This window comes from Caretta caretta, chromosome 7 (assembly GCF_965140235.1).
Source record: "Caretta caretta isolate rCarCar2 chromosome 7, rCarCar1.hap1, whole genome shotgun sequence".
Taxonomy (NCBI): domain Eukaryota; kingdom Metazoa; phylum Chordata; order Testudines; family Cheloniidae; genus Caretta; species Caretta caretta.
Genome location: NC_134212.1, coordinates 63,487,275 through 63,510,988, shown reverse-complemented (window position 1 = coordinate 63,510,988; position 23,714 = coordinate 63,487,275). Strand labels below are relative to the sequence as shown.

The 23,714-nt window shown below is 39.7% G+C and overlaps 1 protein-coding gene across 1 annotated transcript in view; it reads right to left on the bottom strand.

The window, feature by feature from the left end:
• Window positions 1-16,992, bottom strand: part of LRMDA (leucine rich melanocyte differentiation associated) — a 951,314-nt gene extending 934,322 nt beyond the window's left edge. Inside the window, exons 1-2 of the mRNA XM_075130766.1 lie at window positions 16,775-16,992; window positions 10,357-10,457 (exon numbers count right to left, since the gene is read on the bottom strand). Of these exons, the coding sequence (XP_074986867.1) occupies window positions 10,357-10,457; window positions 16,775-16,804 (131 nt within the window). The 5' untranslated portion in view covers window positions 16,805-16,992. The remainder of the gene's footprint in view (window positions 1-10,356; window positions 10,458-16,774) is intronic.
• Window positions 16,993-23,714: the final 6,722 nt, after the last annotated feature.

Below are 23,714 nucleotides of genomic sequence, written 5' to 3'. Positions count from 1 at the left end.
TCACTAAAAGGAGTCATGGATTCTGTTCCTCTTCAAGCACTCTTAGTCAAAAAGTCTTTCATAAACCCTATCCTTTAAAAAAAACTTGAAGGTTTTGATGTTTTTTGTTTTATGTTTATTAGTTTTAGCACTCATGGCAGGTGCCAAACATGAGAGAGCTCTAGAGAGAGAAGGTCTCCTTTTAGCCAAAGAACAGGTCCAGTACAAGCACTGTGAACTTCCCAACATCACTCTGGCAACATACTTCGATCACAACCTCATGGGACCAGATTGAGATGAAGAGGTCATTCATTCCTTGATGGCCCATTTAATCCTTGCCACCTCTGAGAATGCCAACCAATACAGTTGCTGATTACTGACAAATGGAGTGGTAGTTTTGGAGTGAACAGTTGTCCATTAGGAACTGTAGTCATTTCCCATAGTTCCATCAAACAGCCATCTCAACAGCTTTTTGTCATTACAGTTCTAGAGTGAAGTCCTGGCCCCCCATGAAGTCATGTGTGAGTTTTACTTTCAACTTCAATGAGGACCATGATTTTACTGCTACTTCAGATTTGAACCAACAACCTAAAGATGAAAGCTCTATATTCCCAAAACAATCCAGTCCTCCATATATGAAATGTTAATATTGACTTTAAGGAGACAGTGGTTCAGGTCCATGACCTTTCATTATTTTAGTTTTTAAAACATCATAACTGTGTGTATATGTCAGGGGGGAAAGAGAGGTTAACATTTTTGCTATGGCAAACCTAAAGCCCTAATAATCCTCCCAAGAATTCTCTACTAAAACCTGTAAAATCCACAGTGACCCAAAAAAAAAAATCTCTAAAACCAGCTTTCACCCCAACTCTGGAATGCGATATGCTTCAAGATGTCTCTTTCCACAATGTTAAACCTTCTTGAGAGAATATAGGACAGAATATAATTCTTTGCTTCTGATCTGACACATACACTAAAAAAATCAATGGATAATGGCCAGCACTGGGGGTCGGGGATATATAAACCACAGCATTTTCACAGTCTGTTGCCAGTTTGTGTCTGTGGCCATAAAAAGGCGAGCAAGGATCAATGGACAAGAGCTTCTATTGGGATTTCAAAAGATACATGTGATATAGTGACATTTTATCAAATAGAAATTAAATATTTCATACTGTAAGTTTTTATTTATTATGCGTATTTTGAGAGCTGGGAGGAAGAATTTATGTGCCTGGAGTGGTCAGCTGAAATTAAAGTTAGATATAAAAATACAATTTGCACTGTATTGTGTAATTAGTTTTAGTTGCTCTGTGGATCAACAGAACACTAATTATTAGAAGTAATCCACAGTAGAGAAAAAAAAACACAACACACACAAGCGTGTAAGCTACATGTCTATTATATTCAAGTAAAAATATTTCCAAAAAAGACAACTTTCAAAGTCAAGTTTTAAGTTTACCAAATACTAGAATGCATACATGGTATTTAACTCTACTATTTCTAAAGCTACAGAATATTAAGACAAAGTAATCTTTTATAGTAAAAATAATTAAATAAAAATATAGCCCAACTTAAAAGATGAGACTTCCCTCATACATCATCCAGATCACATCTACTCCCTCATGAAATGCGGCTTGTCAGAAAGGGGAAGGGAAAAAAAAAAAGACAGAAATAAAAAGGACATATCCCATGATCTGTTCTATCAACCAGTAATATTGGAATAAATATTGCAGATCAAAATTATACCAGTTATTAGAAAACCTGGAAGTTCTTTCCCTCCACTCCAACAGATACACATACTTAATGTGCACAAACTTGATAAAGTTTAGGATAAACAGCTCTTTTTTCACCTTAACATACAAGTGTGAACCATTATCAGATTGGTCTTTAGTCCCATTGAATAGGATAAAAACTAGTTCATAATTATTCTTAATAGAGAGACTTTCTGCATCTATACTGTTTAATACACAGGTGAGACTTCATCTAAAAGACCACTGAGTCTGTAAATTGTAAATGTAAATGACTCTTTGTGTGTAAACAAAATAAAAGTTTATGACTAAATATTTCATTTAGCAAATTGATTTCCCAATTTAATTGAATGTAAAGAAGGACCATGCTAAACATTCCTAGTGTACATTTTAATGATTCCAAGACACTGACAGCATTTTAACGCTTTTTAAAAACACAATTCTTCACAAGATCATGCAATATTTGCACAGGAATAAAGTTTAAGTAACTGCCCACACTTCTAAATGAAAACTCACACATTTAAGTTGGACAGATTGCACAATAGGTTTCTGATGCTACTTAGTCATTTGCATATTACTTTTCTAGTGTAACAATCTCTTTGGTGGGGTCAGTGTATAGGAGTCAATTTTTGAAGAGCTGTACCCTTTTAAGCTTAAAACTTCTAAACAAGGTATTTTAAAACCATTCATCTCAGAAAGGCACTCCTTGCTTTATAAAAAATATCTTGTTACTGTTAAGTATTTTAAAAATCAGAATAGTGATACACAATCTTCCATACTTAAATACATTCATTCTCTTATAATAAACTGCTTGAAAGAAAAAACAGGAAAGTGGAACACATTAACCACCTATCTCCAATACTCTTATTTCAGCCAACACAGTATAAATAGTCTATAAATAGGAAATTATAATGTGAATAAATTAGAATACTGTGTGTCTGTTGTGGTCCAAATGGTTGTCTGAACAGCATTTTATTTGAAGAATGGATACATGAGAGCATATTGTACCAGCACATTTTGACTGCTTGAATAAAGATTCAAGTTCTCTCTTTAGCTACTCTGTGTTGTGCAGTACTGATCAGAGAGAACCAAAAAGTAACAAAAACAAGAGCAAAAGTGTATATCTAAATTCAAGCCACACCTAAAGGACTAAAATAATCCACCACCAATTTGGTACCATACCAATGAGTACAGCTGCATTTTCTTCTGTGTAGATACAGAGGTCATGTTTTTTTCTTTAATACTAAGAAAAAGTATAAATTATCAACTGCAAAAATTAAGGCACACGTTTTGTTTTAGATTCAATGATCAGTCTGATGCAGATAAACAGCAATTTCCCCTTCTCCAATTTCAATCTTTTTCACTTAAGCATGGGAAAGGAGTGGGAAAGAGACAAGACAACCTCAAAACAGAATCCGGTATTTGTAAACAATACCTTTTTTCCTTCAGAAAACTCTGAAACTGCCAGTTGCAAGAGCAGCAGCATGTAAGATAAATCAATTAGCTTACTAATTTCTCCCCTCTCATTTATTTAGCTCTGCACTGTATTTGTCATAATTGACTATAATTATGTTAATTACTAACTCCAGTATAATTACTATATTTACTGTCATTGAGCACACTATGTACCCAAAGCAAAGCTGGCATTTGTTGGGCATCAAAAAAAAAAAAGTGCAAAGTGTCAGGAGGAGTTTTTCTGAAAACTGGCTGATATACCTTCAGCAAATGAAAGGGCATAAGAGATTTCATGCAATGCTAGTTTGAAAGCACTGGTTCATTAAGGATATTAATTTTCTGATAACTACACATTTAAGCATGACACACTGGAGCAGTATCTACAGGATTTAGCAATTATTAATGCGTGACAGTTTCAAATGCTAAGTGAATCAATTAAATAGCAGCATTCACAATCTGAGAAGAGATAACTGCTTCATAACTGCCTAAGTCTACAATTTTCACATGACAAAAAAGGGCCATTCAGGCTCCTTCAAATCCTGACAGGTCAAGAAAGAAGTTTGAAACAAAAGCACCTTATAACCATCATCTCTCCTCTTTACTTGTCAGATCAACTTTGCTAGTGTCTCTGCTGAAATGGCATCACCATGCCAGCTGCCACAAGGTGATTTTTCATGTCTTGTCAAAGAAATCTTTTATTCTATTTGCTCTGCATTAACATGTTACATTTATTGATCAAGCCCTTTCTGCAGCCACAGCAGGGCACTGTGCTCTTATGCCTAAGGGGGCTTTGATGTCCTAGTGACATTCTAGACCGAATAATGCACATACTAAATGGATTTAATGAAGAAATGTGTTTGTGCATGACAGCTACATTAATAACAGCCCCTCACACTGATAAATATGCAATTGCTACTATTAAGAGTTACCTAATTACAGTGAAAATATTTCTCTACCTTAGAAATAAACCCATCAAAAAGTTTTAACAATAGTGCATTTTCTTAAACATTTCTAAATGCTATAAAGATCAGTCTCCAGGCTTTAAAAAAAAAAAGAAGTGTCATGCTTTATCCTGATTTATTTTTTTTAAACTTATGTTGTTCATCTCCCTGTTCTGTGTCTCTTATTTCTGCAACAGTGGCAGGATGGAAAAAGGGCAGAAATATAAAATCCTCCTTGGAGCTAAGAAGAATGTGCCCTCAAATGCGGGCCAGATTCTAGCTTGAACTTTCACATAAATGCAGACAAGACGAGAAACACAGAGGCCAAGAATTGCCTGCTCCCCACCATAGCCCACGGATAGGACCCTCCACAGGCCCAAAGCATTCAGGGATATATTTTTTGCATACATGCCCACCCAGCTCATCCACAAATTTCAAACACTGAGCAAAGAATTAGACTGGCTTCTCAATTAGCCAGCCAGCAATATTATTTAGCTTAACATGGCACCCATAGAGATCATGTGTGTCACCCAAACACTAAAATGCATTTAATCTTTAGTGTGGAGAGAGAAAACTAGCAGACAGACTCAGCTGAAACAGTAAATCAAACTTCCAATCTTTTTTTTTTCCTCTCTTCAAGCTGATAAAATGCACACGATGGATGGTTACTATCTACAGGTCCCTGCACTTCAACCTACATCTCATCTTCTTTGTTATTATATCCTCTCTGCTTATTTCAGGAAAACCCCTACACGAGGGGCAACTTCTTGCTTCCAGCTCCCCCAATTAACTACCCTCCTTCAAACCCATTTCAGTGAAGCTTGCCAGCTGTCATCTCTTCAACAAACAATGCCTCATTACTTTTGCATTTCAGCTGTTGCCCCCTACATTGTTTCAGTCTCAAATAAAGACTAGTACACTCGCTTTCTACATATTATGAGAACTGTGGACTCTAAAGTGTCCTACAAAAAACAGGGTTTATTGTGCTCTCATTCAGCAGCCATGACTAACACCTGTTTTGCTGCAAAATGGAGTATTTAAACATTAGTGTGGGGGGGAAATAGCTCATTTCTAAGGCTAGAAACTGAAGAATCCTTTCTACCACTCCCACCACCCCTCGACACAGATTCAAAATGGCTCCCACTCAGGTTATATGACAGAAGATGCCCATACCAGTCTAGCGGTGTCATCCCCAACTCTAAGTGTATGAATTTCAAGTCCAGATGAATATATAGGAAATTTAAAAACCCAATGTCAGAACAAAAAGAACCACCACCTAGAGTTAGAAGCTTATTTCCAGCCAAGCATCAGAAGGATCTTTAATAATGTGTTCTCATTCTTAAAAACGTTCTAGAGTCAGCTGAACTGATCTGAATTAATTTTTAATTATGACCTAAACAGGTCTGTCATCCCAATCAGAACTGAGAAGAACCAAAGGAAAGAATGGAAAGTAACTGCATTTTGTGCATCTCATTAACTATTATGTCCAAGAGATGTGCACAACAGATGTCATGATAGTGGCAAGTAAAGTTCTGTTCAAAGCTACTTTTTGAGTTACCATTCTTTAACACAAATCAGCATGCATGGCTGATCCTTCCCTACTTCTTTACATGTATCATGTTTGTCAATCACTAACACCAGTTGGTTTTCAGCAACTTTTCACTGACAGCATAGACTCTGTAGTTACTTCATCAAAGGCCTCAAGAACAATTAATTGAGGCACTCACCTACCTGCTGTCTTCATGTCTGCTATGAAGTTATTTATATTGCCAGTCGGTACCTGCACAATTCACTGATAAAAAACTGTTCAAGAAGCCACAATATTCTCTATTAAGAAACAAGTCATCTAATGTATTCCATTCACCATATTAAAAGCCATTTTGCAATATCTACACAGTAAATTAGAAACCTAGCCTCCTACAAAGTTAGTTACATTTCCTGGATGAATGTAAGAGGCTAGAGGAGAATCCAATGCCAGAAATCACAAGTCTGCAACCTCTACCATTGCTTCTGGCAATCTAATGTCACCTGGTCAAACAGCAGTGCATAATCCACTCAGAGGATAAAGCAGAAAATTGCTGCAAGCATCATTATATTTAACAGATATTTTTCTCTTAATGCTATTTTTCACTGACTAGATTTATCATAGTGATGTTAAATAAGATGTGATTGCAAGTAATTTAGTTTTTAAAAACAAAGCTTCCTATTGTAATGCATCAATGAAGTTGTCTTACTTTTATTGCTAGATTGAGAGACATCTTTTATCACCCTTTTTGGCCACGTAATACTTAAGGCATCTTGTCTACTGTATGAGGATGATCCCTTAGCAAGCTATGCCTTGCCTTGCTTCCATTGACATCAGTAAAAATAGGACTGGGCCCTAAAAGAACACATACTACCATTTGTTTCATTCACAATATAAACTGAATTAACAGTTTTCTCCTATCAGATCTTTCTTGTTTTCTCCCCATCCTATAATTTTTAATGCCCACCAAATGCTTTATAAAAAAAATCCTATAAATTAGCAAGCATTCATGTAGTTAACTGTGTAGCAGATGGTAACCACCATTCCAGTTATATCAACCATTTCTATAAGAGATATGGGATGTTTCCTTTTCTGATACAATAACCTCTCAATGGTCAAAATGCAAAGTTCAAGAACGGTTATTTAGATTTGTTTACAAAAAAAAAAGAAGGAGGACTATCCCAAGTGAAAGCACTCGGCCATAAATTACAAGACAGAAATAAAATTAAACTGCCAGCAGAACACAAACCCCCCCAATCTTTATTATGATCCCTTGACTGGATGCAATACCATTCCAGTCTTCCGTGGACCAACTGTTTCTCTCCCCCCCGCCCAATCAAACTAAATCCCTCTGCATCAATAAAGAAACTTTCTGTATCTTATCATTTCTTCCCCATTTCCCAAAAAATGGCTTTTAAGGAGACCAAATCAGGCTTTTTACATTTTCTAATAAGATCACTATTATTAAATCAGAAAATACCTCACTATACTACAACATTGTCAGTTCTTCAAGCAAATGAAGCTTGGTAAATAGGATGAAAAGATTTCACTGTTTAAAACTACTTCAGCCAAAGCCCATGACATCCCCACCAAATGCACATCACTTAAGGCTATGAACTTCCACAAACACATTTTCTGTTTTACGTGTGACAAAGTTCCTCCTCTACCTTGGTGGGTCTTGCGCTTATTGGCAGATTTGCTCACCTCGTAGATTCATGGCAGCCCTCAGTTTGGCCGTTTTCGTGAACCCACAGTCCAGGTCAGCTTCTCCTGTGTCTGACCCAGAGTTGCGAGGTTTGGGGGGAACCCGGGCCTGCCCTCTACTCCGGGTTCCAGCCCAGGGCCCTGTGGAATGCAGCTGTCTAGAGTGCCGCCTGGAACAGCTGTGCGACAGCTACAACTCCCTGGGCTACTTCCCCATGGCCTCCTCCCAACACCTTCTTTATCCTCACCATAGGACCTTCTTCCTGATGTCTGATAATGCTTGTACTCCTCAGTCCTCCAACAGTACGCGTTCTCACTCTCAGCTCCTAGTGCCTCTTGCTCCCTGCTCCTCACACGCACACCACAACCTGGAATGAGCTCCTTTTTAAATCCAGGTGCCCTGATTAGTCTGCCTTAATTGACTCTAGCAGCTTCTCTAATCAGCCTGTCTGTCTTAATTGTTTCCAGAAGGTTCCTGAGTGTTCTGGAAGCTTCCCTGTTACCTTACCCAGGGAAGAGGGACCTACTCAACCTGGGGCTAATACATCTGCCTTCTATCACTCTCCTATAGCCATCTGTCCCGACCCTGTCACATATGCTATAATGATACAATCAGCACTTGAGATATGATGTGTCAAGTATGTGAATTTGCATTTCTATCCTGGCTCAAAGAGTAATAAACAAGGGAACCTTATTCTCTCTCTTCTCTTGTTAAAATTCAGCACTGGTGAGGCCACACCTGGAGTACTGCGTCCAGTTTTGGTCTCCCCCCCCCAACAGAAGGAATGTGGACAAATTGGAAAGAGTCCAGCGGAGGCCAACGAAAATTATTAGGGGGCTGGGACACATGATTTATAAGGAGAGGCTGAGGGAACTGGGCTTATTTAGTCTGCAGGAGAGAAGAGTGAGGGGGAATTACCTGAAGGGGGGTTCCAAAGAGGATGGAGCTAGGCTGTTCTCAGAGGTGGCAGATGACAGAACAAGCAGCAATGGTCTCAAGTTTCAGTGCGGGAGGTCTAGGCTGGATATTAGGAAATGCTATTTCACTAGGAGGGTAGTGAAACACTGGAATGGGTTACCTAGGGAATCTCCATCCTTAAAGGTTTTTAAGGCCTGACCTTGGCTGGGATGATTTAGTTGGTGTTGGTCCTACTTTGAGCAGGGGACTGAACTAGATGACCTCCTGAGGGCTCTTCCAACCCCAATATATTCTACGATTCTGAAATAAATTAACGCCAGAAGTGACTAGGAGAAACCATTTTCCTTCTCAACGTAAGCCATAATTTCCACCATTGCAAGCAGCCAACTGTCCTCACAGTTTTAGCCATTACTGTTTCATTCCATCCACTGCAAGATTAAGCCTTTTGAATGGTATCACAAAGTGTCACTATCCTAGATCAAAGGTGAGCGAGGAAATAAAATGGGTAGATTTTAGGGTAACATACTTACCTCATAGTCCATTTGAGGTCTACCATCTATTTTCTCCCTCTTCCCTAAAAGGATTTCCCTCCTAGTGAGGATACTATTCAAGAGTATTGTGAGGGGGGTTTTCCTCCCTCAAATGCTTTGCCAACTTCAGTGCATTTTGTTCCTGTTAAAATCTTCTTTCAGATTACATTACAAACGAGTGCTGCTTAAATATTTCAGGCATAAACTAAACGTTTGAAAGGAATTATTCTTCAAAATCTTGCACAACACACAAAGAACAAATTCTTTGTCCAGGTCCATTACTTCGGTAAATCCAACAACAGAAGAGTAATCCTGTTGTTTAAGCATTAAACACACGTACATGAGGAATGCTAGAAGTGTTTTGAGAAGAAGCAGCAGAAGTTTCTGTACAAGCCTATTAGCCAATTTGTGTTTTATGTTCACAGTTTGTTTTGGTTTAGAGGACGTCCCCGTCAGTGAAAGGAAGTAGCATGTTAGATTATAAAAGAGTCATTAGTATTTACAATGCACAGACTGTTCTTCAATGCCTATTTTGCTCCACTATCTCTTGCGTATCTGAAATCATTATCAGTCCTTCAGAGTTTACAGTGGAACAGGGTATCTATAATAAGTGTTATCTACTGTTTTTAATTTATCTATTAGAAGAACAAGATACTACAGTGTTGCTTTCAACTGACAATTTTTAAAAGTAGGCTTAGGGTCTGCTCCAATTGAAGCCCATGGAAATAAGACCATTACCACACTTGGAGAAAAAAGCCTGCTTATGCCAAAGTAAACTGTGGAATTCCAGATTTGGAAAGCGTAACCTTTACACAACAGCCAGTAAAACTTAAGGATAGAGTCCGTAGGGTTTTATTCAAAACTGCTGTAAAATTCAATGCAGGTTAAAGAAAAATGTCTCCTTTCAATAGGTTTTTTGCACAATCCTATGGAATTCTCTATGTTGAATTAAATTTTAGAGGCCTTCTCCATGAGGATAGTTTTGTTTTAAGAGTTAAAAAATAAATATATATAGATATATGCCTAGATTGTATGAATTCATTTTAGCACACTATCTGGGAAAACAATATCCCAGAACTTTGAAGGTCACAACTGTAGATATGCAAGGAAGATGGGGTAAAGGAGAGCACACTTACTTGTAACTTGGCTACTGGTGAAGCACTGTTGGACTCATTCTCCATTTTTTCCACAGAAAAAATGTTGTTTTGCTTGTTCTCCAGAAAAGAGCAAATAAAAACAATACACGCTTTGCATTATGTATTATTTGGATTGATGCTAGGAGCTTTTGATAGACTGACCAGTTCATTATTCCTCCACATGCATTAAACATGCTAAATAGAAGATTAAGGTCTATAAAAACAGTACCACTATTTTAAAATAGCAATATGTATTTTGATAACAATTAAGACAATTTGATGTATTTTTTTATCCTTATCCAAATAGAAAGAACATACACATAGCAACTAAAAATATGAAAAAATGGAAAATATTTCACTTTTGGAGGCACAGCCTAATTCTGCTCATACTGCACTTGAGAAACCAAAACATTGTCACATACCTTAACAAATTGAAACTGAGGTCTAGCCTTTTTGCAATACCTCCATATTTTCTTCCTAGAAATTCTGGAATTTCTTTGCAATCTTGACTAATGTAGGACACCTACAAATTAAGAGGAGGAAATATTTAATAAATGAACAATTTATAGTTTCTCATACTGCTTTTTCTCATTGATCTAATGACATGGCAAATAAAACAACAGTCACTGTCACCTTACAAGCTACATCAGTTTCAGTGCTATGGATTCCACCCAGAGTCTCGCTTTTCTCCTGCTATGATCAGCTTAACAGTTATTAATTCATAGCCGAATGTAAATTGGGTTGGGATTTCCTACCTTGACATGTTAGTAATTTATCATATTTTGCACTCCCATTAATTATTTGACCTACCTGGTCAAAAGTGAATAAGGATTTTTGGGTGCCCAATTTGAGGCACCTAAGATAGAGCTGATTTTCAGAAGGCTCAACGCTTTCTAAGTCCTTTGATACATCTCAGTTCATCACCTTTTGGGTGCCTGACCTAAAATCATTAGTTACTTCTGAGAATTTAGGCCAGAATCTCCAAAGCACCGTACAGTCAGTCAGTCTTCACATCTCCTCTATGAGGCAGATATTACCCCTATCCGTATAACTTGGAAACATCAGAAAAGCCAAGTAAGTTGCCAATGACCAGTAAGGAAGCTAACATCATAGCAAATCAGCTACAAAACGAAGCTAAACCCTCAGAAGTTCCTGGTTCACAGTCCTGTGTTAGGACAACACCAGGCCCTTGTTTATCATATATATATTTTTTTTAGAGAAACTGTTGGTAGCAAAGCGTGTAGGCTACTAGGATTTGTCTCTGAGCCAGGATGAACTGGCCGACGATACCTCCACAATACTCCCACACGGTCGGATGGCAATGTTTATATATCCTGCTACACTCCAAAAATTGTGGTTCAAGTCTTAGGTCTTATTTCTTCCAAGAATCCCCACTAAAATAAAACAGGAATGCCATACATTAGCTGTAATGAATTCTAGATCTATGCTGGATCATCTCTCCAGTAAGTCACTTACACCGGGGAAATGGTAACCCTGACTAGCTACTAAAAAAATCAATAGAATTATGAAAAAAATAAAAGCTGACATTCGTAAGATTTGCACTGCTGGAATCCTACCTTTTATGACAACTTGCTGCTTAGTTGGGCATCACAATATTTAATTGTAAGTGATATAAATGCTAAGTTAGAGTCCCTTTTACAGTTGGTCTACAAAATGCCAAACCTTTCAAATTCCAGATAAGGAACAAATTAATAACAAAAGTAATTCATGTTCTGTTTTGATAATATGTTCTCTGAAATATAATCGACCCTAAAGGACAACTTGCCAATGTATTCTTCGCCTTTACAAATCCCTTAAAACAACTTCAATCTGATAATACAATATTGCATCCCCTTTAATTCATTCTTATTCAGTAACTACAACTGAGGAAGATAGCTGACTACAGTGAAGTAATTTTTACTTTAATACATGAGCTGAAAAATAGAGACCTCAAAGTTCAGCCTAGCAATTTCTTCCCTCTTCTTCATAGGACATCTTTCATCATGGCTTTTGCAATAAATTCTAGTACCAAGACAAAGACTTGCCTTTCACAACTACAAGGAGGAGGAAGAAAACTGATTTCTTTGGATAGCTGACATCCTAATGACTTGGAAATATTGGAAGCCCTCATCAAAACAAACAAACAGATAAATAAATAAAATCTCTTATATGCATATGTCTTACTTGTATAATGCCTTTCATCCCAAAGGGCCATAAAGCTCTTTACAAGATACATGCGTATGCACAGACATTTTAATAAATAGATGATCGAGTCAATCCACCACTGAAACGCAGCCACCTCTGAGGTGAAATGTATACTATAATTTTGCCACCAAGGTCACAGAAGAGATCAGGACAGCAAGTGAAGGATAATTTCAGTAGTAGAAATAAAAGAGGAATTTGGTGGTGTCAAGCCTAGTGGACACGGTAAAAGACTCAGAGTCAGAAGATCTCTATTTTAATCCCAGCTCTGGCATCAATTCACTGTGTGGCCTCAGGCAAATCACTGAAGGTCTAATTTGCTCAACCCATCTGAAGATTTGACTCTTGACCTCTCTCTGACTAGGCCGAGTGCATGCTCCCAAAGTATGATTCTTTAGCCTCTGTATTGGTGGAGCCTACGTACTGGTAACCAGATGGGTTCCTAAAATTAATGGGAATAAGTGTCATTTAGACTCTGCCCTTCCTCTCCCAGTCATTTTTTGCAGGGCGGGAGCAAGATACCTCAAGAATGGTGAACTCCTGAGTATTTGTACTACCTTCAGGATCATCCGGCATTCTTTCTAAAACAGAAAGGATCTTAAACTTCGGTATCCTAGTCAAATCTATCTTGGGTAAAGACAACACATTCTGCTCACATTATGCTAGTGCAAAGTATTATATTATTAACACAGGTTCCAGAGTAACAGCCGTGTTAGTCTGTATTCGCAAAAAGAAAAGGAGTACTTGTGGCACCTTAGAGACTAACCAATTTATTTGAGCATGAGCTTTCGTGAGCTACAGCTCACTTCATCGGATGCATATGCTTTTCCTTTTCTTTTTATTATTAACACAGTGTCTTACCAAGAATTTAAGAACATTAATTAAAGCCTCCAGACACCTTTATAAAGTATTATCCCCAGGAAACTTTGGTTCACAGACCTGTACAAAAAAATTTCAATTGTTGCTTTCTAAAAAGTTATTCACAAATCTGATTGCAGGTGAAATTTCTTACATTTCCACTAGCTTCTCAGGGCAAGGGTTAAATTCCATACCCGAGACATAAAAGTGAATTCTGGACCATTCACCATATTCACAGTGGAAGCAGCTTCTTGCATTAAAAAAAAATTATTTTTTAAATTACAACTCACTTTTTCAGTGAGGAATTTCCCTTCCCCCTCCCTCAACTTAATTTTAGTTGCCTATCAGAGTTTGCCCAACCTGAGTGCCACACATTGCAGCAGGACTCAACATCAGGGGAAGAATGCTTCCCGAAAAGACTTTAAACCACTCAAAAGGCGGTATTGACATTCACTATAAAAATCCAGATTAACATATAGATTAAACTGCTTATGGAGAAGGGCAACACCTAGACAATAGGATCCTCATCCATCACTAGAACTACCAGGTGCTATGGTAATGCCAGTAATGTATTAATAAGATTTCTCCAGAATTGTTTTTACTTCCAGCTCAAAGCAATTTACCAGGAAGCAATACAAGCTATTGTCCCTGCCAAATCTCCCGTCCCCACTTCCTTCATCGTAAGGATCAGCCTTCAAGTACTGGTCCCTCAACATTCCCATTGCTCATAGATACTGAAATATATAGTGGCTGTCCAGCCCACTGCCATACCTAGATAGAGTGGAGCACCATAGTGACCAAGTCTCATTCCTTGGCTCTTTTGGATATAAGATGGCTTTTTACCATCGATAAAAACTGCTCTCCAGATATCCTATAGACCAACAAGGTGAGGGGACTGGAAGATGCCGAGAATCAGTAATGGGGTCCAGAGCCTTCCATACCTAGTTTTCTAGTTCAAACCAAAACCAGGGTTGGTTATAACCAAAAGTTGTTACTATCTGACAGCTGTTTGGTGCCCTATATGGGGTAACCAACCTGGACCAAGTTTAGAAAGTTTATAACAAAACCCCAAATAAGGTGGGTTGTGTGTGAGTTCAGGTTTTATTGTGAATGTTTCACACCATTATAGTTATTGATAAATTAGGGAAGAATTTGGGGTTTTTAAACACACATTTTAAATTGACATTGTCGCCGTCACTAGCTTCACTTGCCCCTCTTTCCTCACATAGTTTCTGTACTGAAGAGTATGACGCAAGTTACCTTTAATGTGACCATTTTACAATGACTTTGCATTGTGAGCAGTGTGGTTACACTCAATACAATGTCATTCATTCCAGGAAGAATGTTTCCAAATAGGATTTTTCATAAAATTTAAAGATGATACATACTAAGACTGATGCATTCTCACTGCCATAGAAATATACATCTGGAGAGTGTTACTAGTCAGTTGAGCATTATCCTGAATACTGCTAGAAGCCCATATGTTCTCCTGTTAATTGAGTATCCTGAAGAGAGAATCAGATACTAAAAATACATTGTAGTTAATATGCAATGTCTGAAAGAGAGTCATGTTTTGAAACAAACTTCATACCACTCGGAACACATTCAAATTAAGAAAATATTTAGTTTAGAAGGGATAATGTCAGCCTCTAGGGCAGGAGGAATCATCCATTCCATGCCACAGCACACCACAATGACCACAAAAGCCGTTTCTTACAACGGCTGCAAAGTTAACCAATTGCCTGCATAATCACCATTTCTAGAAGCAATACATGGAATTCGCTTAACTAAAATATCTGTAAAGGAATGATCCTATTAAAGAAACGTTTAGCCGTGACGCACCCTTGGTACAATGATGCAGTACTTTCATATAAAAGGTGTTTGGTTTTGTTTTTTTAAAAGGTCATAGACAAAAAAAAAGACACTAATTCTTAAGTGGGAGATTTAAAGCCAAAGGGGTGAGTTTGGTGCCCAACTCCCACAGAAAAGCAATGGAAGTTGGGTTCCTTACTCCCCTTTGAAAGTCTCCCCATAAGCAAGTGACATTATACATATGAAGAACATGTGTTTCTCTGCTAAAAGTAAGCATAGTGACCACATTTTAGTCATTCCCCTCCCCCACCCCCCAATTTTTATTTATTCTTTAAAGAGATTAGTGATTTTGGAACAGGAGAGCCCTCTAATCATCCATAAAAAATTATACATATCAATAAATAATAATATAAGCTTTCTCTCTCCATGCACACAGCCCCTGCGGTAGGATTTATGTTCTTTGTACACCTCATCCTCCAAAAGGTCAAAGGACTATTCACTCTCCGTGACCCATTCAAACCTGGCTGATAGTCTGGGTCCCACTGAAGACAAAAGTGGTAGTGGTTTCTCTCAACAGATGTAAATTGTCACTGAAGCTAATGGAGAAGATGACAATTTACACCAACTGAAGATGTCAAAAGATGCCCTCACAAGCTAAGGACATTCAAACACTACCAGCCTGGGTGAAACTGAACCCATGACCTATTTATTTACAGGCTTTTCTATTATCTGAAAAACTCCATAAACTCATTCCCAACTCTTAAGCTCTCGGGACAATATACCATTACAAAGCCTGACACAAGCTGCAGAAAGGGAAGCTTCCTTTTCAGGAAAAATGACAAGTAACAGTGGTTTTACAGAGACACAAAACACAATAAAAGTTATTTCCCTTTTGTTGCCTTAGTACCATTTCCTTTTCAAATGTTGTATGCACTATGGATACATGTTGTATATCTATGTACTGACAGACTGTGAGAAAGCCTCAGAAAAACATACAGCTGCACTGAAGTGGTTAATAATTATACTTAAGAACTGTATAGGTGTGGCCAGTAAACTATCTTTAGAAGCAATAATCCAGTGTCTTAATTTTACAACAGCTGCATGTGATGTGATGTGATTTATTTAAACAAACACAGTTTTCACCTGCCATTGCATGAACAACATCCGATCTGAAACACATGCTAAGTGCTCCCCATGGAAACACATTTAAAAACGTATCTATTGTAAATACAACAATTAAAGAAACAATGCACTATCGAATGGAGGGGCAGGGGGAGAATTTGGAGTTTGTAGCATTTGTAAATTATGGGTCTTTCATGTAAGAGAAGCATACTAACAACCTCTCAGGAGTAAAACCATTTTGTATTTACACCTGGGCAGGCAATTAGGTTCATAAGAGTTTATTTAAAGTAAATGATAAGTTTTATTAGAGTATAAAGTGAAGGTAAACTTCATGAGTCTAACCCCAGAAAAAGCAAGTAGCTAAAGCAATTTTCCTCCCCTCCAGTAACTTAACCTGCCTGGACACGGAACAAGTAAAAACTAGACTCCAAAGGTTTGATTCACCTTTAACCTCTCTAGAATAGCGCCTCCCAGCCCCCACATGCCCTTTGCACCATTAATTGCAACTAAGGAGGGATAGGGTGTTTTTTAAGTTACTGAAAAATAGCCAGGCAGGCCTGGTACTCCCACCAGACAGACAGACTCTCCACGTTAAAGGAAAGACAAGGTGTGGAAGAGGGGCAATTCTCTGCCCAATAAGAGGCAGCAGAAATGAATAAATAAATCGAGCTCTTTGCGCGGGGGGAGACAAGTAAAGACATCCCCAGACACGGGGCTATCTCCAGCTATAAATAAAACATGCCCTGAAGAGACGGACCCAGACACACGCACGCTGCAGAAGAGAAAGGAAAGACCCGCCAAAAGTGCTACTGCTGGGTTTGCAAACAGCTGGACACAGACACTTACTTGAGCTCCATTTCCCACGACCCCTGCCATCTCTGCACACTACACACGGCCTGGGCTATGCCCCCTCAGCTACAACCCTCTTGGGACAGGGGGAACTGTAGCTAGCTGCAGGGCTTGGGTTCAGTCAGTGGGGCTGTGCTTTTGGGGGAGTGGGGGTCAGTCACTCAGCTCTTCTTTCTCTGCCTCTATTAAGGGCTCAGCAGCTGCAGCTGCTACTTCCTCACTCGTCAGCTGACCCCGAGCGGAAACATGGCTCCGCTCTGCTCAGGCAGCTGCCTGCTGCACTTGCGGACCGGCGCTGCAATGCAAAGCCCGGCTCTGTTCACAGGGGCTGCCCGCGACCTGCTGGCGGGCTCGCCCTGACAAAACCCTTACCGGCAGGTGGAGCCGGGGGTGGTAGCGCTGCCCTCCCCCCGAGTTTGGGCTGAGCTGAGGGAGATGCGGGCTCCCTTTGGTTTGCCACCTTCAAAATGCAGAAGAACCCAGCCACTCTCTCCCACTGCCAAAAATCAGCCACTAGCCACCCCACCACCGCCAACAACAGGGGGCCCAGCATCCCCGGGCTAGCTACTTGTTAGCAAAAAATGTTTTAGAGAACTGCTTTACGCACACAAAAACCATCCCCAGGACCGCTCTGAGAAAGAAGCACTGCAAGTCCACGGTGGATTGGTTTGTTCTCCCACTGTGGTAGCAGAGACGATGGACAGTTGTCAGGGATTCAAATTCCCTCCCCTACCTCCTTCACCAGCAGAAGTGGGAGCTCCCAGCCAATTCAGTAATTTGGGGCAATTTCAAGATGGTTTTGAAAGTCATAATGAAAAATCCCACTGTATTTTAGAGTAAAAGCCTATGCCACTGTAGTGGTGTTAGTCATCAATAGAGTTTGGAGCTAGTCCTTGGAGAACACTGTCGTTAGTTTGCATTTAATAAGATCCTACCAGAAATACATTTGGAATTCTCTCATGAAGGCATGGCAAATTAGTCCTTACAGAAACCGACCCACGAAAATCTGGGCTACCCCTGTGGGATGGGTGGCATCGCTAAAAATGGATTGGATGGAATAGTAATATTGAAGGCTTCCTGTAAGGATCTAGAACCTGATTTTTCAAGGCAATTAGGTACCTAAAGATGCAGACAGGTGCCTATTGGAAATTTTAAAAGTGCCTAGGCAACTAATGCCCATAGGTACATAAGTACTTTCGAAATACCACTCAGCACCTATCTATATCTTTAGGTGCCTAAATACCTTTAAAAACTGCTCCCTTCTGCCTCTCTATTGACAATCTATAGTTCCGAGTGTGACAGCTATAGCAAGTTCCTGTCATATCCTTTGAAAAACCTTATTGAAATAAGTTGGTTTCTTTGGAGTCAGCTGTATTAAATTAAAAATTTATGTATTATTGTAGGCCAAGATTGTATATAACCTATCTAGAGGGAGATATGACAGATGTGAGGCCTGGGAGTTAACTATACTGAAAATGTGCCAGGCAAGAATGGACTTTGGGGACAATAAATCTTAAATGAATTTCCTGGGGAATCTCTAGTGAGAGGTTAAGTCAAAGTCCCCACCTCTAGTTATGCAAAAACCTAGCCAGTTGAAGCTATGCCCTGAGGAGAAAGTGACTGTCTGCTGGTTACCTGTTCCTGTGCCTGAAGATCGAAAGTCCAAGCTATTTGAAGAAACAGCTAAAGTGCCCAGACTAGGTCCTGGTATGAACTTCTAACCAGAGGGAAAACCCAGCTGTGGATTTGAAGGATTGACACCTACCCAAGGATGGAGTTGGGGTGGCCGCTAGTAAAGTTGTTAGCATGCATGTAGGTTATCTTATTGTTTGTAATATGCTTACTGTGTATTGCTTTCACCTTAAGAATAAATGAAGTTGCTTAGAAAGAGCAGTGTGGTAATTTGTAACTGCTGGCAATTGCGCTGTTCATAGGCTTCAGAGAGAAAGCAAAAAGCAGTCTTGGGCTGTTTAGACAGTCTGGCTTGCTGGAGATGTAGGCAGAGAACTCTGCAGCCTTAAAGATTCCCCAGTCAGGAAGGAGTGAGGCAGGGGTCCCTGCTCAAGAGAGGTGATGGCTGGGAGGTAGTAGCCTGAAAGTGACCACAGAAGGGAAGCCCAGGTGCAGTTGCTGTGAAACTGTGATACAGATCACTTCTGCAGAAACCATGGGCAGGTTGAGAGGGGAATATAAGTTGTGTGCGCCCCTTTGGGCCACTCTGCAAAACTGTCTTTGTTGTTCATTCAGTGAAACAGTGGAAACTAATAATGTACTTGCTGCTCTGTCTCTTAACCACAGAGGAAGTATAGTAGATACAGCTGTGGCATTGTTTCTTCACTACAGTCTCATTCTCTCCTTTTCCTCTGGCTATTCTGGAGGGAACTCAGAACAAATAGGTTAAGGACAATTTACAAATTTTTATTTCTCTTTTTTATTTTTCCGAGTGCATTTGTATTTAACATGTTAAGAATAAGAATACACACAAAAAATCATACATAACTAATCAACAAATCACTTCTATCACAAATCACTACTATCCCCACTTACATGCAGTGTACCAGTCATTGATAACCAAGTTTAATCAGTATGAAAAGCCTTTAATGCATGTACAGACTACACCAATATACCTTATTACATGGACTATGTTGGTGTGACAGTGTGATATATTAATGCTAAGACATTTGGGGCTAAGAACATCCAAACTGGTTGTGTATTGTGGTGGTGGTTGTTGGGAGATGGTTTGGTTTGGTTTGGTTTGGCTGGTTTTTTTTTTTGGTTGGTTGGTTGGTTTTTTGCACCGATGGGATTAAAATGACTGCAGTGTGCTCTTTTTCAAAACATTGAATGTACACGCCTGCCTGTTTTGTCAACTCTACAAAAAGCTGTTGTCAAACTGGAAAAACAGCCAATGAGAAGTGATAGATAGGTAATATACCATCCAAGCACTGACCTATATAATGCATCTGCACCCAATATGACACCCTTAGTCAATGGCCCTGCCTTATCTTTCTCCATTTTTCTAGAGCACAAGATATTCACCTGCAGAGAGAAAGAAATCGATGCTTTCACTTTCACTCTGAGTTCGAATCTCTATCAGATTTTTACCCTTTCCCACAGCAGGGTGGCCGCTTGTCTTGGTTAAGCATTTCCTAATTAATTAAGTTGATTCTCTTTAGCATTTTTAATTAATTCCTCCTCCACTCCACTGTAAATAAAGAAACTGGCATGTGGTATGTATTGCAGATAGCTCAATAGTGATGCACCCATGTTAAATACAGAAGGATTTCACATTTAATTTTCAGATGGTACAGGGAAGAATGATCACACAGATGCTAGAGAGATGTCTAATATGCTGTCTCTTCTGAACAAACTGACTGTTTGAGCCAGACTCGCTACACTCTGCCATGAATCACAGTATGAGTCTACATTTTTCTGCATATCTGGTTAGGGCTGAAGTGCCTCCACATAAAAAAAAGCAACCTTCCTTGCCACGTTTTCATTATTTCTTCATATCAAATGGCGTGCAATGTGATTTCAGCATGTGGATGGTGTCAGAGTGCACAGATGAAGCTTGCCCACTATTTTCTTCCATGGCAACCTTAATTTGAGCACTTCCCAACTTCTTTTGAGTGCTTGGCTTTGTAACTTGACTAACGTTCTTTTAATGTAGCATTTTGGTATAGAACATATATCTTTATCACTCACAAATAATGCAGTATAGCATGAGCTAAGTGCTTTGAAAGAAGTCAGAATACAAAGTCCTTCCTCATGCTACCACATGTAGTGATGTTGTATACATCTGCGTATTACTACATTTTAAAAATGGATCTTAAAAAAAGTTATGTAGGCAGCAAAGTCAAGAGCTTGACAATTAAGAAATGCCAGAATTAAGGCTGGCTGTGCAACTTAATTCTGTCTCCTTGTGCATATGCATTATGATACAGTCTTTAATTACATTATCACACACTGATTCCCTGCCTCCCCTGCCCTTTCACCCCACAGGACCCCTGTCTCATTTAGCACACAGGATGAATAGTGCTAAGGAAATGTAACCTGATTGTATAATGCAGTGGTTTTCAACCTGTGGTCCACAGACACCTGGAGGACTGCAGACTATGTCTAATGTTTCCAAAGGGGTCTGTACCTCCATCTGAAATCTATTAGGGGTCTGCCAATGAATAAAAGTTGAAAACCACTGGTATAATGAATCACTCGCTCTCACTCTATTTATATAGCCCCATTACAATGGTATCTGAGCACCTCACACTCACCTCTCTGAGGAAGTTAAGTGCTATGGTCCTCTTTTTACTGATGGGGAATTAAGGCATAAAAACTCTTCCCCAAGCTGATGGTGCCCTAGCCATTAGACCATGCAGTGATGCTAGCAAACCAGGTGCCAGCTCATGCCAAGGCCCCTAGGACACACTGAACACTGACATATGCACAGCTGGACACCAGTCTGGCTCACCTGTGTGTTAGTCTTGTTAAAATAGGTATTCAAGTTATAAAAATATGTTTACACTTTATGAAATGCTTGTGAGTCGCTGCATGCATTCATCTCGCTTATATCTATATCCCAGTTTATAAGGTCATATTTAAGTGTTTGCTCTGAAACTGTAACCACCCCCCCACCCCGCCCCATCCTGCCCCGCCCCGCCCCAATCAGGAGAGCAGCATTGCCAAGGCTGGGTCTATACCACAGAGTTAGGTCAATGAGAGGCAGCTTATGTCAACCTAACTCTGTAAGTGTCCACACTAAAATGTCACTCCCGCCTACGTAACTCACCCACTATGCTGACTTAATAACCCACATATCTATTCAGGGGACACCATCACAGAGCCTAATAACATCAGCCACACTATCAGAGGCTCGTTCACCTGCACATCTACCAATGTGATATATGCCATCATGTGCAAGCAATGCCCCTCTGCCATGTACATTGGTCAAACTGGACAGTCTCTATGTAAAAGAATAAATGGACACAAATCAGATGTCAAGAATTATAACATTCTTAAACCAGTCGGAGAACACTTCAATCTCTCTGGTCACTCGATTTCTGATCTAAAAGTGACTATTCTTCAACAAAAAAACTTTGAAAACAGACTCCAACGAGAGACTGCTGAATTGGAATTAATTTGCAAATTGGATACAATTAACTTATGCTTGAATAGAGACTGGGAGTGGCTAAGTCATTATGCAAGGTAACCTATTTCCCCTTGTTTTTTCCTACCCCCTTCCCGCCCCCCACCCTGTTCCTCAGACATTCTTGTTAAACCCTGAATTTGTGCTGGAACTGGCCCACCTTGATTATCATACACATTGTAAGGAGAGTGATCACTTTAGATAAGCTATTACCAGCAGGAGAGTGGGGTGGGGGGAGAAAACCTTTTGAAGTGATAAACACCCATTTTTTCATGGTCTATGTGTATAAAAACATCCTCACTGTATTTTCCACTGAATGCATCTGATGAAGTGAGCTGTAGCTCACGAAAGCTTATGCTCAAATAAATTGGTTAGTCTCTAAGGTGCCACAAGTACTCCTTTTCTTTTTGCGAATACAGACTAACACGGCTGCTACTCTGAAACCTGTCACTTTGCTTCACAGATATTATGAAGCATACAGCAGGCAGCTATAACCAGTGGGAATTTTTTTCCCCCCACTGAGGTCTAATCTCATGAGTAGACAGCACCAGCAGCCTTTCAAACAGTCAAAGGCACATTGAACGGTCATTCTGCACCTGCTGAGCCTATAGTTGAACCACTCCTTGCTGCTGTCAAGGTGGCTGGTGTACGGCTTCATGGGTCGTGGGAGTAAGGGATAGACTGGGTCTCCCAGGATCAATATTGGCATTTCAACCTCCCCAGTGGTGATCCTCTGGTTTGGAAAGAAAGTCCCTGCTTGCAGCTTTCTGAACAGGCCCACGTTCTTAATGATGCATGCATCATGCACATTCCCTGACCATCCTGTGTTGATGTTGGTAAAACATCCCCAGTGATCCACCAGCACTTGCAATACCATAGAAAAGTAGTCCTTTCTGTTGGGATTTGCACTCTGGGGCTGGAATTCACATCCGAGAGTCACTCCAGACAGCTTGACACATGCTTTCTCTTTGTTGTACCTCTTTCTAGTCCCATCCCAAGCAGCCCCTCAGTGGGGCTCTTTAAAGAAAGATTATGAAGGGCATGGAATGATTAAACCCAGTCAACAGAAGCAATGCTAAAACTCATGGTCCTTTGGTTCCCAGTGCAGTGCACATTCCCATCTGTAAAGGATATGCTAAAGTGGAGGAGAAGGATCCATTTTGTCTGAGCCCAATTTGGTAGTTCAGCTTTGTGAAGAATGCTGAAGACAGACACAGAGAGGGGCCTACACAATGCTCTGGAAAGTTCAGGGGTTTTGGCATGCTGCCCAAACCAACTGTAGCACACAAACCACAGAAGTGAAATGGCGATTTCCAACAACTTACAACTTAGCCAAAACCAATGAGATTTTCCCAAGGCCAGCAAAACAGGTGCCAGGACTATTCCCCTGCCAAATTTCAAATGCCTGATGCTAACTGTGTGGGCCTCGGAACACTTAAAAAAAAAGTCAAAGATTTTTTATATTGAAAAGTGTTCAGCAACCGTTATATAAGGGCCATTTATATTATAATTATATATTGCATATGTATACACATACACACACACACACCCATTTCTGTACATCCTAGATGACCTACACATAAAAGCCAAAGTTCAGACTTTCACTGTGAGCAATGACACACTTGTGTATATCAGATTGGCTGATACATTGTTGTGAGCAGGAAAATTGCAAAACTGAAGCAACAGATTCTTCTGCATTTATGTCTGCTTGCTCACAAGAACACAAAGAGGCAGAGCTACAAAAAACTAAAGCTGGGATGAGGTCTAATTTTAAGCCTTCACAGTTCTCTTGTA